Source organism: Triturus cristatus, chromosome 6, assembly GCF_964204655.1.
Source record: "Triturus cristatus chromosome 6, aTriCri1.1, whole genome shotgun sequence".
NCBI lineage: Eukaryota > Metazoa > Chordata > Amphibia > Caudata > Salamandridae > Triturus > Triturus cristatus.
In genome coordinates, this window is record NC_140589.1 from 710,026,439 (window position 1) to 710,045,085 (window position 18,647).

At 43.0% G+C, this 18,647-nt stretch overlaps 1 protein-coding gene across 1 annotated transcript in view; it reads right to left on the minus strand.

Moving 5' to 3' along the window:
• Positions 1–18,647, minus strand: part of LOC146817750 (uncharacterized) — a 746,064-nt gene that overhangs the window by 257,694 nt on the left and 469,723 nt on the right. The window contains exons 37-38 of the mRNA XM_085609232.1: positions 14,867–14,987; positions 2,070–2,179 (exon numbers count right to left, since the gene is read on the minus strand). Coding sequence (XP_085465358.1) covers positions 2,070–2,179; positions 14,867–14,987 — 231 coding nt within the window. The remainder of the gene's footprint in view (positions 1–2,069; positions 2,180–14,866; positions 14,988–18,647) is intronic.

Below are 18,647 nucleotides of genomic sequence, written 5' to 3' on the forward strand. Positions count from 1 at the left end.
ACGCCTAGAAGGCCCTCCACGACCAAAGACCACCAAACATCAGCCACCGCCTGAACTAACCCTCCAGACACCTCCCTAGGGATGGCTCACATGCCCCGTATCCGCGGAAGCTACTTCAGAGGACACTACTTCTCCTACATTGCAGCCAAGTCCTGGAACAACCTTCTCCTCCACCTCTGAACAGCATCCTCTCACATGAACTTCAGAAAGGGGCTCAAGACCTGTCTTTTCGCTTGATCGCAGCAGAATCCTAGCGCCTAGATACCCTCACTGGTGATTAGCTGCACCCTACAAATCCGCGTGATCGATTAATTGATTGATTGTAGTATCCCACTATTTGGAACTCACCTAAAATGTGAGACTGCGACAAAAGCAGTCTATGCAAAATGGCTTTTGCATTCTCAATGACTTGAAAACTAAAATAATAACGTGCTGCATCTTGAAAACTAAACAGTTATTATCACAGTCAGCTCTGGTACATCTGGTGCTAGTGTGTACAAGTGTGGAGGATATGTGATTTATTTTACCCTCCCAATACCACATACATTGCGCGCAAGTCGCATCATCTTTTTAAGTTGCCCAAACCACGGAAACTGCCTGAAAATCACAGATTCGCTCCAATCCCCATCCCGGCGGATGTTCGAGGAAGCATGGGAGGAGGAGGCTGTTGTGACATTTATAACTACAATCAAAATGGACGAATGTCCAGTCAAATCTGGGTACGTTTCCTCTCCGAATGATCTCTCCGAGACCTGAGGTTCTCACTACAATGGACGTCTGTTGCCACTACTAAGAAGATATTCTTCATTTATTACAGCTGATTAATAGAGACAATAGGTTTAGTAAATTGATATAACAGTCATATTATAGTATAGGTCAAATTGAAAAAGAATTGGGGTATGTCATATGGATTGCGATAGGTTTCTAAATTTTACAGTGTTCTTGCAGAGGAAACCATTGCTCTGGTCTAAATATTATTTTAAGTACAGGTTTAATTACGTCCGAAGTACTGCTACCATGTAAGTGTTGCCATTTCATGTCACATTTTTAAGGACTCATTTTAGGGACTGTCTTTAGTTTTCAATACTTCCCTACGTTTATCCAAAACTCACTACTTAAAGGGACGTTGCCACCTCGGCACGTTTGATATCCGATTGCCTTCCCCACAATGTCGTCTCTTTTAATGCACTCTGAAAGCATCTCTAACACGGTTATTGTCAGACTCTCACAGCCTCTTCACAAACCCTTCATTAAAAACCGTGGCTGACATGTGGGTAGGTATCACCACCCAAATTCCAAATAAAACCATTTGTACCAGCGGTACCTAGATAACATCACAAATGCTATTCCCTCTTCCGATATACGCTCTTACCCCCACTTCCATCGCCCATTCGTTATTTGCTCTTCTTCCCCACACCACTCTTAAATTGAACTTTTATTCATTCTTCTTCAGCAGACACGGGTTGGGCACGCTTCGAGAGACCTTACTACCATATATGATGAAATACAGAAAACGGGGTTTGTATACAGGGGATCCGAATGATAGGATACTGACCAGAAAGTCGTTGTGATATCGTAGTCACCGACAGTGACAGTTATTAATGTTATGTTAATAAAGCTTCTAAAGCGCAACTTTTACCCAAGGGTGTCTTGGCGCTGAGCACTGCCTAAAATGGTTGCCAAGATGACGTAATTAGAAAAAATGTCACCGGTTGCTTAATATTTTTCATGGGAATAGACTTTTCTCGATTATAGCTAAATTTGCCAGGTACAGCCAACGTGCTGCTTTGATTTGAACTGTATTGGGGTGTCATCCCATTTCCTGACAAAGAAGTGCTTCAAAAAATAGAACTGGAAGTTCCCGTGAGGTGTCCGGTGTGATTCCATGTACAACTGACAACGTGCTGACAGAGAACAGATTTCATGCGTCATGCTGTATGCATATCAGACAAACGGCCATGTTTGACTTTCAGCTTCTCATATGGTGCTGGCTGCTGGAGAGCAAACGAAAAGAGATTTAGCTAAGTAAACATAGTCAAGCTCTGTGGTGAAATGAATGGCGCGCTTACCGCGGCGTCTGTGTCCTGGCAGCTCTCCATCAGCCTCTGAACGAATTCCTCCAGAATGTGCGGCCTTGTGGCTGAGAAGTTCTCTTTCATGACGGGATGTTTCCAGAGCTCTGCACAACAAAGGAAAGCATAACAGTACAACTTACTCCTCAAAAGGTCCAGGGGTTATCGAATATTATCTTTAGTTTACAAGTGTACTGAGAATGTAATGCTGGCCGCACCCGATTCGTACACTGTAAAGTAAGTAAATATAATCATGGTTACTGGAGATTTACAGAAATACAGGAAGCACAATTACACCGATGGTTCTCTGTCAACAAGTTGTTTTACACAAATGCAAGGAACAGCAGAAGGGCACCTTGGGTATTGTAGTTTGTGAATGGGTTGTGGATGTATGTGTGTACAGCGGGTCTTCTCCACCAATGAAGCTTTTAGAAACAAATCTGCCCAAACAGTGCACATTGAAGCACAGTTAATCAATATATTAGCAAAGCAATTTCAGGGCTGGACCATGTCAGCCCTGAAAACAGCCTGCTACCTTGCAATCTAATGGGAAAATCTCAAAGTTTCCAAGTAGCCAGTCCAGCACTACACTTTGGACAGGTTATTTTAAGAGCTAATTAAGTGAAAATAAGATTGAATATTAGATCTTTCCCTCTTAAAAATCTTTCTGTTTTAAAAATAAAATACAGTCACCATCAACTATTCCAGTGGAACAAATGGGCTATATTTTCTGCACTGGAGTTCCTTCTTTATTTATGGGGTTGTTTGCTAGTCAGTTGCGCACCATGGGCTTTGGAAGTGGTACAACAATACACAGTGATGTTCCCCAGGATTTCACCACTTTCAGAAAAATTACCATGCCATTTGCACCTTACCAAACCTTTGATGTTTACCAAAGGTAGGATTGTGTCATTTTGGCATTTGGTGGTGGACCCGTCTGTGCCTGCACTTAATCCACACATGTGCTAGCCCTAACAGCGTGGTACGTGCATGACCAGGGCCCACATTTTGTTCTTTAAACAATGTTTAGTGGCGACCTGGGCCCTTTAACAAGCACCGACTTGTTTGCAGCCATGTCTATGTACGGGAGATTGTGACAGATGTTTATCATTAATACACATAAAACTAGCACAAAAACATTCTCTTACTCACAAAATATGATACAATTTCCATTACAAGATTTCCATTATACAAGCAAAATATGTTACTTGAGGCAAATGGAAATATGAAAGCACTCTGCAAGGAAATTAGTCACCACATAGGGTTGTATACGCATGATACTCCACACACCGTTGTGAACCTGCATAGACAATACGCCTTTACAGAGCTAGCTCATTACGGCTTGACTAGCTGTTAGAGGCAGACCTATAGTTTCCAATGCATAACGTATACTTAGAGCAGGGTTTCGGTCAGCCCCATTCTGATGCTTTATTAGATTTGTTGTCTAACTCAGTTGTATGCTTTTGATTCAATGGCTTTCTACCATATTATGGACTTGCCTCCCTATTTTTGTGTAAATCTTACCCAGGAGCATGTTGCTCCTTCCAATGCATACTCAAGGAGAGTCTTTCTTTATTTTGTATTCAGCACGCCATGGTAGTGCTCCCCCTCAATCCCTGTGTTGAATTTTTCTTGTTTTATTTTTTGTTTTTTTACAAGGACTCAGCAGCTGGAAATTGCTACTGCACTACTCGCTTCCTTTTTTATATTTGTATTTACTGTTTGCCATGTTAGAAAGATAGATACAAATATTGCACATGCGTCATAATACATGCCTGTGCTTCACCAGCCATCTTGGAACTGTTTTTTTTTTTTACAGCCAATACCTTCTAACTTGACCAATTCTTGATTTTATTTGAAATGGTAACTGATTATGATCGTTAGAGCTGCACATACCATTTAGAAAACGTACAAAAACACCTAACAAAGTGTTGTCTAGCTGACCCATCATCTCTACCTAATTTACTTCAAAAGGAAACCACCATAATTACAATAATGATGCCCCAGATAGCAGAACCACTAAACAAATAAACTTAAGGGAAGCTGTGAGGGACAAACAGGGCAAATTACAACAAGGAGGGGAAGGTGGAATTCTAATACAGGAAGGAAAGATGCGAAAGCATAAAGAGGATTAGGGAAAAGGATAAATAGGGGTGCGAGTTAAGAAAAGAAAAGTACACCATCACTGAGAAAATTCAACAGACTTTCCTTTATCCCAACTGCCACTTTGTCCTTTATTCCTGGCAGTTTCATCATCTATAGTATACAGTGACACCTGTACCGAGTCTGAGGAACCTGGCTTAACAACGGGGTCTAGCAGTGCCATCTGAGTCTGGATCTCAGAGAACATGCTAACCAAAGACAATAAATGTCACCTTCTTATTTTTTATATGTATGGTGCACACCACAAACCAAATGATCTATCTACACCTGACAAAACTAATAATTTATTCTTATGAGATATCAGTGAAGATACAGGTCTAAGGGACCAATAACAATTAATTTGTGGGAAGACATTAGAGAGATTTAACATCAACCCACATCTGGTTCTCTTCCTGAAAGAAGTTGTGTGCAAATTTCACAGCCGCGTTGGAATATGGCTCCAATGGAAGTCTAACAGCAACATTCGCAACAACCTCCAGAATAAAGGAAAACTGTCAGCCGGCTCCTCTTCTCTTCAAACTATATATCAACAAGATTGCTGAGAAACTCGCCTCAGCAATGGCTGATGACCCAATGATAAGCATCAAAAAGCTCCCACTCCTATAATATGCGTAAAACTATTTCCTCAAACACCAAAGACTCTACAAAAACTTGCTGCAGTAAATGAGGCATGTGCAAGGATTATTACAGCAGGATAAATATGTCAAAGACCTTGTCAAAAATTTGGACAAACTAAAAAGAAGGAACATCACATTGGCAGGCAAGACCACTGAAGAAGTGAGAAGCTTCACCTATTGTACCATTCAACTGGTATACCAATATTCGAAAAGCATTAAAGAGTGAGGGTTGCACAAGGAGGTAAGGCTTGCCAAACTATATGGCAGTGGATATCTGACTTTTATCCCACAGATCTTTGGATCCAAGATTGAAAGGGCCATAAGTCTATGAAAACTCCACCAACCAGGTCAACAATTAGGTAGGGTGCCAAGAAACCAAGACAATTCTGGAAATCTCTACCTCAACTCTCCATTGTGACAATGCTGTCACAAATGAAAAAACATGAAGAAAATCTACAGGAGCAAGGAACTACATACTTGCAAAGAAAAAGCTTGGATAAGACAAAACACATACAGCCGTATATAAGCGAATTCTTGAACAATGAAGATCATTTTCTGAAAAGGAAGTTACAACATCCTAGACCTACAAGTTTGACGAAGCTCCTAGGTGCAAGGGAAAATAAAAGTATGTGGATGCAACTGGGGGAAAGGAGAGACCCTTTACCTCTGCAAATGGTATAAGACCCTTTAGAAAATGAATCTTTGGAAAGTTACAAGGACACAGACATCAAGAGCAACAAGAGATGAACCTACCAGGGAATTTTTCAACCAAAACATCGTACACAGTGGGGTTCTATGTAAACTACATGATGAAATTGAGAAAACAAATATCAGACATCAATAAATACATTCACCCTAAAGGAGCTATAGTGTAAGAAGACAGGGAAAATCAGAAACACCTACAATGAACATTTGAAGAACAAAGAATGATCTTGCACAAAGGCCATGGAAATATTTATCGACACCCCCAATAGAACGTACGTGGGCCCAAGAAATCTGCCCCTCCTGAAAATCTAGGGAACCCATGGAAAAGCTATGTCAAGGCACTACATTTTTACCCTGCCTTGACTGTTACCCTCACGAGGCACACATTTTTGCTTTTGCCACACTCTTAGTTCTTTCTCCTGTTTTATGACATCTCCTTTCCCACATTTGCTTAGTAACTCACTTTGCTCTACATCTGAATGATTTTAACCATTATAGGCAAAGGCCCTATAATGAGCAAATGCTATGAATAAATGCACATGAAATAAAATTAATTTGTGAACAAGGTCTTAACTGCCCTTCTGAAGCTCAATAACGAGTATTTATTTTTCTCCTCTTTAGAGGTAAATCAGTCTACATTTTGGGGCCAAGCACACAAGATCAGCTGAAGGTTTGCTGATGTATGGCTCAAATGGAGTGGTACCTGTTCAGTTTTCCCTTTAACTATATAAGTGCAATTCTTCTTAGAGACTTGCAGAGCATGCATTATACTTTGAAAGTGACCAGGTTTTTGTGATATTAAATGGGTTTCCATTGAGCGTCATCTTTTATCCAAGAACTCAGATCTATCTCTTTTATATGGTAGTGGCACTAGTTCTTCTGATCCCAAGAATCCGATCTTATCAGTCATGCACAAATCTTGGCAAAGGGGCATCGTATACTAGGCTCAAACGCGCGTATTCGTGTTAAGGCTCCTCTTTGGAACAATTCAGCTATCCGTATCAATGGTCGCACTTTATCCTGGCCTTTATAGCAAGCAGCTGGTATTTACTCCCCAGATCAACTTCTTCATGATGGAATTTTTAAATCATTTTCTCAATTATGTGAGGAATTTAATCTTCCTATAGAACACTCCTCTAGATACTCTCAACTTCCACAATGTCTGAGGAAACTCTTGGGATCTCCTCCTTGGGTGTTGCAGGTGTCCCCAATACAATCTTACCTAAATCTGTGGGGAAAGTTTAGAGGAGTGACCTCTGGTCTTTATAAAACCTTTATGTCTCCTTTATTTTCACAATCTCTCTCGTATGCTCTCCAAAATAAATGGCAATCTCGTTTATCTATTTCATATACGGCTTCTGAATGGGACAAGATACTGGAGAGATTACATAAAGGCATTCGTGAAGCAAGGCTTAAATTTTGTATATTTAAAATCCTTCATGAATGGCACTGGTCACCAACTAAGTTACATAAAGCTGTAATGCTTTCACACACTAATTGCTGGAGATGTTCCACCTCTGGTTGTGACATAGTTCATATCATTTGCGATTGCCCAGCAACAAGGTCCTTTTGGTCCTTTGTTGGCAAGACTTTACATTCCACAATGCCATTATCCTTACCATTTACACCTGCCACAATCCTTCTACATGATTTTCGACACCTTAAAAAACTTTCTAAATCACAAATACGTCTTCTACACACTGCATTGGCTACAGCTAAAATCTGTATTTTGCGTCATTGGAAGTCTCCTTCTCCACCCTCTCAGGAAGAATGGCTGGTGGCAATGATGCAAACAGCCCTACATGAGCGTACAATTTATAATCTTCAAGATCAAGTTGATGTATTTCTCCAGACCTGGTCTTCTTTTTAAAAAAACTGAAATTAACACTGATGCCAACTCCACTCTCACTCCTAATGCAAATGCTTGAATTAAGTAATTCATTATTTTATATTTTGTGTATTTCTTTTCTTTTTTCCTTTCATTTATCCTTCATCAATATATTTCCCCCACTCCCGTCCTCCTTCTCCTCCCTCCCTTCCTCTGGCTCTATTATCTCTCACTGTTCTCTTATTCTCTTCTTTACAGTTTATCTCTTTTCTCTTCTTTTCTTCTTTTTTCCACTTTTCATATCAATTTTCTCCTCCCTTTTTAATTTTTGTGCTCCTATCTAATTATTTTAATTTTCTTGTACAAAGTCATTCTCTTTTATATTTATATTTATTCATATTTTATATATTATAACATGTATAACATCCAGTTCTTATTCATGATATTTATACCATATATCTACTCCCTGATTTATTCATTTTAATATTTATATATAATATGATTTCTTATTTATTCGTTCATATTTATCATCAACATATGTATTTAATATTATCAATAATTCATTGTTTTAGTATTTCTGTGTTACTCTGTATTTCATGATAAAATTCAATAAAAAATGTCAACACAAAAAAAGAAAGTGACCAGGTTTGTCCACAATAAAGTTCTTTTTGCCCAGAGAGGTACTGTCAGTTCTTTCAGGGATGGCCGGCATGGCTCCTGCGGGGGTGGGGGAAGGGAGGACGCGGACTGCTTACCCTGCAGCCTCCGAGTCCTGTGTCTTCTCTCCTGCTCGTCTGTGCCCAACTCCAAGTCGGAAGAGGAAGCAGGCAGCAAGGTTCCCACCCCTAAGCCAATCACAACACTGCAATGCAGCGTTGTGATTGGTCTGAGCACTGTGACACGGCACTCAGCCAGGGGCTGTAGGGGTGGGCATGTTCTCCATGCAGTCTGTAATGCAGAATGCCTGGATAGCAGGGGAGTGCGCATTATTGTTTTCGGCAGCCAAGAGGGACGACCAAACAGTCACTGCACACAGGAGTGTTCTATCACTCCTCCCCTGCAGCTCCGCCCGCCCCCTCACGCACTGCCGCAGAAGGAGGAAAACATAAAATGATAATAACACTCCGTTATCATTTTATTTTTTCCTTTCTTTTCTGGTCCTGGCAGTGGAGCGACGCTCCTCGGCCTTAGCGGAGAAGCCACCACTGAGTTCTTTTACTCCTCAGGAGCAATTAAACTGGTAGTAATTGGGCCTCCAACCCTTTGTTGTATTCCAAGGTTAGGCCCATGTAGCGAAACAGATTATTTCTTACATTGTCCTCACAATAACATTTCAGCCGTAAATGTTTGCACATATTTGCGTGTGTTACAATGTTGGATTAGTTTCCCTGAAACTAAACTTGTTTACACATCTAGCTTTGCACAACATTATCACAATGCTATGAACATCATGTACAACGTCTCTTTTTGCACTATGTAGAAATGTCATCTCTATCTTCCTTCACGGGGCGACAGGGCTATCTACATATCCTTAACATCACTAATCTATACACACATCGCAAGGCTGCTTTCTATTATAGAAGATGAACATCCCGATAGATTGGTAGAGGAGGCACTACAGCTAACAAAGAGAGTCCCTGTATGCTGATACTTCACCATGCAGTGGTCTGACATCTCCTGAGGGTTGTCCAGCTCATGACCAAGATGGCGTCCTTCATTCTCGCCCATCAGGTAATGGGGTTGGATCGTCCCTTGGGGGGATTCTTGGCTCCACACCTACACACACTCTAGGTACACTTAGAGTAGGGTTCGCATAGTAGGAGCATGCCAGATTACTGCCTTGTTATATGCCCACACATATACACTGTTTTAACACCATAGTAAAACTAAAGCTAGTATTTACGCTTTCGGTTCTCATAATCACTTTTATCGGCTTCTGTCTATTAATCATTGCAGCACACTTATTTTATACAAGAATAACGTTGGTTCAATAAACCTATTGAAAATTTCCCACTGTGTATTCTCTGTATACTTCTCAGAGAATGAGTGAGCACAAGTGACTGAGTGAAAGGTTCTGTACTGTTTCCACAAACAAAAGTGAATGACGCAAAGTGACAAATGAAACCAGCGAGAGGCGACGCAAGAAAGCATTGATGTAATTATTTACAAAAGAAACTTTTTGGTGGTTCCTCACTCTTCCGCATCCAACTCAACCCGTTTCCCGAGCCAGCAAGGATTCTCGCCACTGCTAAGGAGGCTCACAGAGGATCCAGCCACCCCTGGCAGTCCTCAGTTGCTTACAATTGATATCTGATTGACCGTTCCCTAAGACACCAGCACGTGGCTTCAGCTCTCATGCATCACTGACAGCGCTACCAACCTTTAGCACCCTGATTGACGCAGAGACTGCTGTACCGCAATGGCGCACATCGTATGTCGGCTGAACAACTATTTCTGTGCAACGTGGAAAAACAGATGGCACAGTGAAAAGACCACTTCTCTTACATTTCAGAGGCAAGAGATTTATCAGCTCTTTAAAACCCTGGATTGAAGAGGAGCTATGACACTGCAGTTTTGGCCAAGAACACAAATGTTGACCCCCAGCTACCTCTTGATTTTGAGAGGTTCAAACAGGGTTATGCCCACCAGCCGGAAGACGAAAAAATCAACGCTTTTCCCACCTGCCTGCGCACTTCATCAGCATGTGAGACGACGATGATCAGGCCAAGGGCTGAAGGTCCTCGACCCAAGGGCACCTAATCCTTCACCAGTCTCCAATGACCCCAAATGCAATCCTTGTACTGGTCTGATCTCACATACCTTTGAATACCTGAGCAGGAGAAGTGGAGCTAGCACGTACCAGAACTCAAGACTGGCAGTGTCAGGCAACGCAAGATCCCCTTGGATCAAGGAAGCGAGAGTAGACACTGTCTACAGATGATCAGGGTGCGCACAGATGATGACTCAGAACACTCCGACTCCCATGAAGTGCAGGAACTGTGGCCTGAAACTAAACAAAGGGGACACCTGCCAGGCCTAAGGCAAAACGTGCTCTCGGTGTGGAAAAAGGAACTACTTTCTTGTGTCTGTCAAAGTGTGGAAAAAGGGCACAACACACAAATCAAGCCAAGACCGCATGTCTCACAGAAACGTCTGGAAGAGAACACCTCAGATAATGAAGGATCCAGTAAAAAGCATCCCAGACAGCGAAGAAGATGACATCTTCACCATTTTTGGTGGCACAGACAGCAGACATGAAAAGGAAGGTGTCCCTAATATGCACAGGGTTCTCTGTGATTGTTATGGGTATTCATCAATCTGAAAGACTGCAATGCTGTCCCCGACTGGAACCCCCAAAGGCCAAGTTATTTGCAGATGGTAGCAGGTGTCAGCTGTCATTGGCTAGGGTTCTTGAACAAGTAGTATCGAACAGAGACACAGAGGGTGTAAACACACTTCCTTGTCTCCATAGAAGGGACCCACACTCTTCTTGTCTGCCACACTGCTGAGGACCTGCGGCTTGTGTTCTTGGCTCAACTCATGACAAATAAGCAAACACCATTCTAAAGAACTTGCAGGGACTATTCCAGTGCCTTTGCTGCCAAAAAGGCACGCAGGTAAAGCTTCATATCTACCAGACAGTACGTCCAGTAGCCTTACTCCACCAAAGAGTTCCCTTCAATGTGCAGCCCCTAGTAGAGGTGAAATTGCAAAAGCTGGAGCCACTAGATGTAATAGTGAAGGTGTCTGGGCCACGCCCATGGGTGTCCCCATTGGTTTTAGCACTCAGCCAAGTCAGCAGGAGATGTCCGCCACTGTGTGGACATGTGCCTTCTGAACACTGCAATTTGCTGAGAACTTCATCTCATTCCCACCACGGATTACATCATATGGGTTCTGAATTGTGCACAGTGGTTCTCAAAGCTGGACCCCAATGAGTGATACCACTGCCTAGAGCTGGATCTCACCTCCAGCTACATAAAAACCTTTTCCACTCACCATGGTCTGAGGCAGTACAAGTGCCTCAAATCTGGTATTTCCTCATCAGCCAAGGTTTTCAGAACACAATCAGAGAGATATTGACTAGCCTAGATGGGGTACTTAACATTAGCTACAATATATTGATATACTCCCGGACTTTATAGGAACACCACAAATGACTCAGTGTAACACTGGCCTGCCACGCATAACATGGCTTCACATTGCATCATGAGAAATATTCTTTTTTTGAGTAGTCCAAAGAGTTTTTGGCTATATCTTTTCCAAAGATGGCCTGCAGGTGGACCTGTAGAAGTCAGAAGCCATCAAAAATGCACTGGTGATGAGGGGCATGGCAGAGGTGTGTACTTTCCTGGGAATAGCCATGTACTGTGGGTGGCAGATCCCAAACCTGTGTATCTTGTGAGAGCACTTGTGGGCCCTCACAAAGGTAGATGCCATGTGGGATTGGGATGCCAAGGGAGAAGAAGCATTCCTGTAAGTTAAGGAAGCACTACTGAATAAAGAAACAAATGTGTACTATGACCTCAACCGCAACAAAGAACTGGTGGTAGATGGCAGTCCCGTAGGACTTGGAGCCGTTTTGCTGCAGGAGAACAGCCATAAGATGAGGGTCCCTGTCACATTAACCAGTAGGGCCCTTACAGGTACAGAGCCAAGATAAGCTCAAATAGAAAGTGAGACCCTGGCAATTTGATAGGGCTGCCTCCAATTTCACCTCTACTTGTGCGGAAGACGGTTTAGGGTTGTAACAGACAACAGGCCACTAGTACCGCTTTTCATGGGCATTCCCCAGAACCCACCACCAAGGATCGGGAGGTGGACTGTTCAGCTGCAGATATATATTACTTCGAAGTCACCTACCTGCCAGATCACCGGAGAAGGGAGGGCACCAGAGCCCGTTGTGACAGAAAAGTTCCATCCCTACCTGTGGTTCAATCTGAGCACGGATTTTGGCAGCTTCCCCGATGGAAAGTGTACCATTGTAATCATTGATGACCACTCTAGATACCCGGTGTTCGAGATGGTACACTCCACAGCATTGCAACCAGTGATGGAAAAGATGTTCGCTCTCTTCAGATTGCTGGAGGAAGTTGAGACTGACAACGGACCCTCATTCCAGGGTTAGGACCTATCCCAAGAGTATATGAGTGTGACACAGAAAGATTGTGCCACCATGGCCCCAAGTAAATGAGGAGGCCGAGAGATTCATGAGGACCGTCAATAAAACACTGAGAATTGGAGTCAACTATGGAGAAGACCTCGAGGTAAGTCTCCATCGATTCCGGATCACGAACCAGCAAACAACCCACAGCACAACTGTTTGTGCCCCCGTAGACCTCCTGCTGAAGGTCCTCATCAGGGACAGCATCACAGCCATGCGTCGATGGCAGCATAATGCCTTGGACGCTGAGGTCATGCAAGAAATGGGCAGAATTACCAACAACAGGGCCAGTAGAAACCAGCGGCCAACCTGCAGATGTCTCGAGAAGCTATGGAGGAACAGCAAAACCGCGGAAGATCGGACCAACTACAAGAACACCATGACAGAATACCACCAACTCATCAGATCCACCAAAAAGACCTTCTTCCAGAACAAAATCCTCACCAACTCCAGCAACTCAAAAGAACTCTTCAGCATCATTCAGGAATTCACCAAACCCCCAGTGAAGCCACAGACGTCACACCCTCCCAGGACCTCTGCAACACACTTGGCTTCTACTTCCATCTGAAAATCAAGTCCCTCTATGACAACTTCAACAAACAGACACCTGACACCCAAACCACCTCTTCTTCCAGCAGCGACAGCCAGCCTACCATATCCGCCTGGACCCCGGTCACTACCGAAGACACCACCATAACTATGAAAAGCATTCACTCAGGAGCTCCCACGGTCCCCTGCCTGCCACACATGTTCCACAGAGCCGCAGCCGCCATTGCACCTGAGTTACGACACACCATCAATGCCACTTTCGAAGCCGGCATTTTCCCCGACAACTGGAAATGTGCAGAAGTCAAGCCCCTCCTCATAAAGCCCTCTGCAGACCCAACGGACCTCAAAAACTACCGACCCATCTCTCTCGTCCCCTTTGTGGCCAAAGTCACTGAGAAGATCGTCAACGTCCAGCTAACGAACTTCATCAAAGAGAACTCCATCCTCGATCCTTCCCAATCCGGATTCTGCAGCAACCACAGCACCAAGACCACCCTCCTCACCGCCTCTGACAACATCCGCACTGTCCTCGACCAAGGCCACACCACGGCCCTCATCCTACTAGACCTCTCTGAAGCCTTCGAAACCGTCTCCCACTGCACTCTCATAACCAGACTCCACGACGCCGGCATACAGGGAACCGTCCTCGACTGGCTCCAGTCCTTCCTCCCCAGCAGAATCCAAAGAACCAGACTCCCATCCTTCCTCTCCGAACCCACAGGGATCATACCCAAGGATCATCGCTCAGCCCCACGCTCTTCAACATCTACATGGCCTCCCTCGCCGCCATCGTCAGACAGCATGGACTCAGCCTAGTATCCTACACCGACGACACCCAGCTCATCCTCTCCCTCCACCAGACTCAGCTTCCAGGAAGGAATTAAGCATGTCGCATCCTGGATGAGCAGCAGCTGCCTGAAGCTCAACTCGGAGAAGATAGAAGTCCTCGTCCTTGGACCCACCCCCTCAGCATGGGACCACCACCCTCGGAAACCCCCCACTCCCATGGACCACACCCAAAACCTTGGCATCATACTCAACTCCTCCTCACCATGACCCAACAGATCAACGCCGTCACCTCCACCTGCTTCAACACCCTCCACATCCTTCGTAAGACCTTCAAATGGATACCCTGAATCCAGGAGTATAATTAAATAGCTGTGAACTGCCAAGCGTGCTAGACTTCATAGGTCTACACTGATAATCATAGAGGGAAATTAAACTACAAATCCTAGAATGCCTGGTGATATTGGCAGGAAAATCAAGATTGGCATAAAGTAACATGACATGGGGACGGTTAACAACTACTGTTCAATTATTTCTCCAAGTATGGTGGTTACGTAATGTGATCAGGGTGGAGTGTCATTAATCTACTATGTTTGAGTTGTAAGCGGAATGCTAGAAAAGTAGGGGCGCACCAACATAAGATTGATCAAACGGGCTGCGTGCACAGTGGGATATTAATCTGATGCCACACCATAGAACATGGCCGTAAGTCACCTAGTTATTGTTTTTATCTGAATGATAATGAAACCGCGCTAGAAAAAAATTAAAGTAAGGCAGTCATATCATAATAATGCAGCAAATTCTATTGAAACAAATTCCACCTCGCGAAGAGTTTGAGAAGCCCAAAAGAGAGTTGACGACTGTGGCATCCTAAATGCAACTTTCACAGTGAACAACCATGGGTAGCAAGCACTTGCCTGGCCAGTAAGAATGATAACATTAGCACCTTTCTGTGAAATGCATCACGGCCCTGGGTTCCTACCTGTAGGCAGACCTCGGTCTTCTCTTGCTCTTTCGGATATAACCATAGTTATTTCTTTGTTAATTTTCTTTTGAACTTCGTGGATCATATGGATTTCAAGGCCTTCCAGAATTCTTTGAAGCTACAGTAAAATGAGAGAAGGTGGCAATCAAACAGTGCAGCACTTTCTCCTGCTTATGGATGAACACAGCTTAAACTATCGCTTATGGTAACAGACCGGTTGCAAAATTATAATTATTATAATGTGACCTCACAGGATATTGCAGCACATGAACTTTGACATGAAATGAAATCACATGTTATGGCATCAAGTGAAGTATAACCCTGAGGAAGGCTGGTGGAAGGGGGGAGAAATAACAGGCAAGTAAAACTTTACAACCTACAATTTACACAGCATCCATAGGGACTTGTACTGCTCCATGTTGTTCCCCAATAATGTTTATAAAAATAAATGTTGTGCATTAGTATGAATACACCATTAATGTTCTCAATAAACATTATTTGCCTCACAAAGAATTGAATATCAATACATTTATATTAATTTGCAGCACTCAAATGCAAAGGGATCGCAATTGTAAATTTAAGAGAACCCATGAAATATTGCCTCTTCTGTGTGAGTTAAAAGCAGGGTCTTTCTCTTGTATCAGTGGTCACTAATAAAACAACGATTTTGCTAACTGTATTACCAATTGGTAATAATGGGCGTGGAAACGAGGCACACATCTCCCCAGGGCAGTGGACCTCACCTCCATGAGAAGACGTTTGGCCTGTGCAGGCTAAGAAGGTACGAGGTCCCAAGGAGCCACACTAAACCGCGAAAAAGTAGCTCACTACTTGTTAAAATAATGTATCAGGCGGTTGTGTATCCAGCAAAGCAGAAGAAGGGTGAGTAAGAGTAAAAATGGGAAAATATCTGAAGGAGTCTTAATCCTGATATTAATAGTCATAGAGCTACCGGGGTCTGTCTCTTGGAAATGTTATGGGCAGAGATCATCTATGGGTCATGAAGGCACACACAAGAATCAGACAGGCAGACACAAGAATCAAACCCTGCCTTACCTGCATCTGACGCATATCCCCAACATCCAGGAACCAAAAATAGGTAGATTTTGTCAGGTTTCAAAGATAGCAATAAGCATATTAACGACATCAAAGGCAACATCTTAAGACTCAGGAATCAGTGTTATCCCTGGTTTTACATAGATGGTACCGGCAGAACGCAAGATGGGGTGATAAACCCTGGTATTTTACAGACTTCAGTTTTTAGCCACAAAGCTACCCAGAAAATTAGAATGATTTTAAAGGCTTAGGCCACTGTGACCTCTCCCCTCCACCCCCAGATCACGGAGCCTAGTTTCATGCTGCAATCCCTCAGGGTGCTGAGTGCTAAAGTGCTAATAGGCATAGTCAGCAGGACTATCTCTCAGATTACAAACTGTATAGACTCAGATTCCAGACAGAAGACTGCGTAGAGTGCCATGCAAACTGTATTGGCTTAGGCCTCAGACAGCAGTGCACTTTGTTGCTCAATGTACCATGCCCCTAGATATTACATTAATTTATCTGTAAATTAATACATTTTGACCAATTAATCCTATACCCAGAAAACTTTCCAAATTCCAAGAACAGGTCCAGCAAATTTGAATTGTGGGCAATGGATCTGCTGCATATGAAAACTATGATCTGGATAAAGCATGAATTTTTCCTCCGTACCTTCCCTGAGCTCAAAGTCCTGCTTGTGGCTGAGGAGCAAACCCAGAACCATCTAGTATGCTTCCCAGAGGGTTATGGCAGACTGGACCCACCCAGCGTTGTCTTTGAAGTAGGTCTTGGTCTTGTGCAAGGGGGCAGTAGCCACTTTCTGATCCCTCAGCTCCCATGCAGGAAACCATCACTTCTCCCTAACTTGTTTTATCTGTGCTCTGATTGTCAGCAGGTGGGGGCAGTGGTCAAATATAATCCTTGCCAAGTATTCAAAATTGAAAGATCTGGGGAATTACAGTGTTTGGGGCAAATATTTAATCTAGTCTGAATAGTGACCCGTGTCCTCCCGAAAATTAGGAGTAGCGCATTTCACTCTCCATGAATTTGAAAGTGCCATAGCTTGTGTGAATTGAGTGGTGGTATCTGTGTCACGTGTTGCTGCTGCAAATCTGTCCACATCTTCCATTAACATCTTTGAGGGTGCCTCCTATTATGTGTATGGACAGTGGTGCTTCAGACTGTAAGGGGCCTATCTACTCTAGCATAATTTTCTGGAAACGTAGTCTAGCATATACATTGAATATGGTACATGTTTTCTGCCCCATGTCTCAAAGACCCTAGCATAGCTGCCCATTGGATCTGGCTAGGTTCTGAGTACTGTGAATGGAGGGATTTTTTCACTAGTTTAGCCACCCTTTGGAAATCATTTCTAAATGTAGCATGTACCAGGGTAATATATCTTTCTTGCGCCAAAAATCCAAACTCTGAGCCCACAAGGTGTACTTCCTGTAACATGCATACCATATCAGGATGTTTAGACACATACCCTCCTGTACACTTGCCAGGTTCACATTTTCTAGTTTTCTACTTATCTACAATATCATTTCCCCATGTGCTCTGTGTTTATGTTGGGGAGAAATAAGTACATTCAATTGTACCTCCTACGCCTGTTAACCATTGCCACACCTTTTATCGTATGGCTTTGACATCAAACCAAATAATCAGGCAGAAAGCGCTTAATGGGCATGAACGTCCCAACTCGCCCACTCTTTTATACTGTTGATTTCCGACTACCCACCTCCTTAATGTATTAAGGTTTGGCTGCCATCCCCCAATATTAACTAGTAATGCTCCACAACTCGCTCTATAGTTACCTAAGAGGATTTAAATTTAAGAAAGCTAAAATGTTGAAATATCTGTGCTGCATTTTGAAAGTTTAATCAATATTTTGGTGAGTACCCAACTGTAAGGTTCATCTCAACGGGTCTCCATTCTTTTTCACAAAAGATTGTCATCTCATGTGCCTCCCTGGTCCTGTCCCCTTCTGAGCCACTTTTTGTAACCATAAATTTAGAGCAGGACCATGTGGATCCACTACATCATCTATCATCCTCTGGTAATCACTAATGATAGGCATTGTTTTACAACTCTACTTGTAACTCCATGAGGTATTGTCTGCTTACTGGGGGTGTTATATTGCAAAGACCCCTCAGGTAATAACACTATTTTGCTTAGCTAGAAAGTACAGTTTGGGAAGCTGCAAAAGTCAACATGAAAGGAAAATATTCAAAAACACTTCTGTCAGAACATCTGTTCTCTATTCTCAAATATGAGTACTTGGTTAAGATTTGCTGATAAATCTGGTTAGGTTCACATGATCACAAGCAAAAGCTTGATCTATAGTTTTTTCAACAGAAAGGAAGTGGAGCGGTTGGAGTTGTTACTATGTGTTTATCTTTATGCACCACAGTGTTTCTGTACTCCTCGTGGCCTATTTGGTGGTGTGTTTTTGCACCAGAACAAGCCATCTGCATTTATTGGCAGTACAGACAACCCACTCTGCAGAATTTGATGACATTAATAAACCCAACATTATCGCAAATTTTGACAAATGGAGAACATCTGTTATGTATCACCTTCCAACAAGTCATGTTGGGACCCAATGTACTACACTCATTGGCTTTTCATGTTTTATCTGCAAACACTTCTGTGTACAATGATTACAGTAATCAAATAAATGCATCAATTCAATAAAACCCTATGTATCAAATATATTCTTGATAATGTTATGAGAATT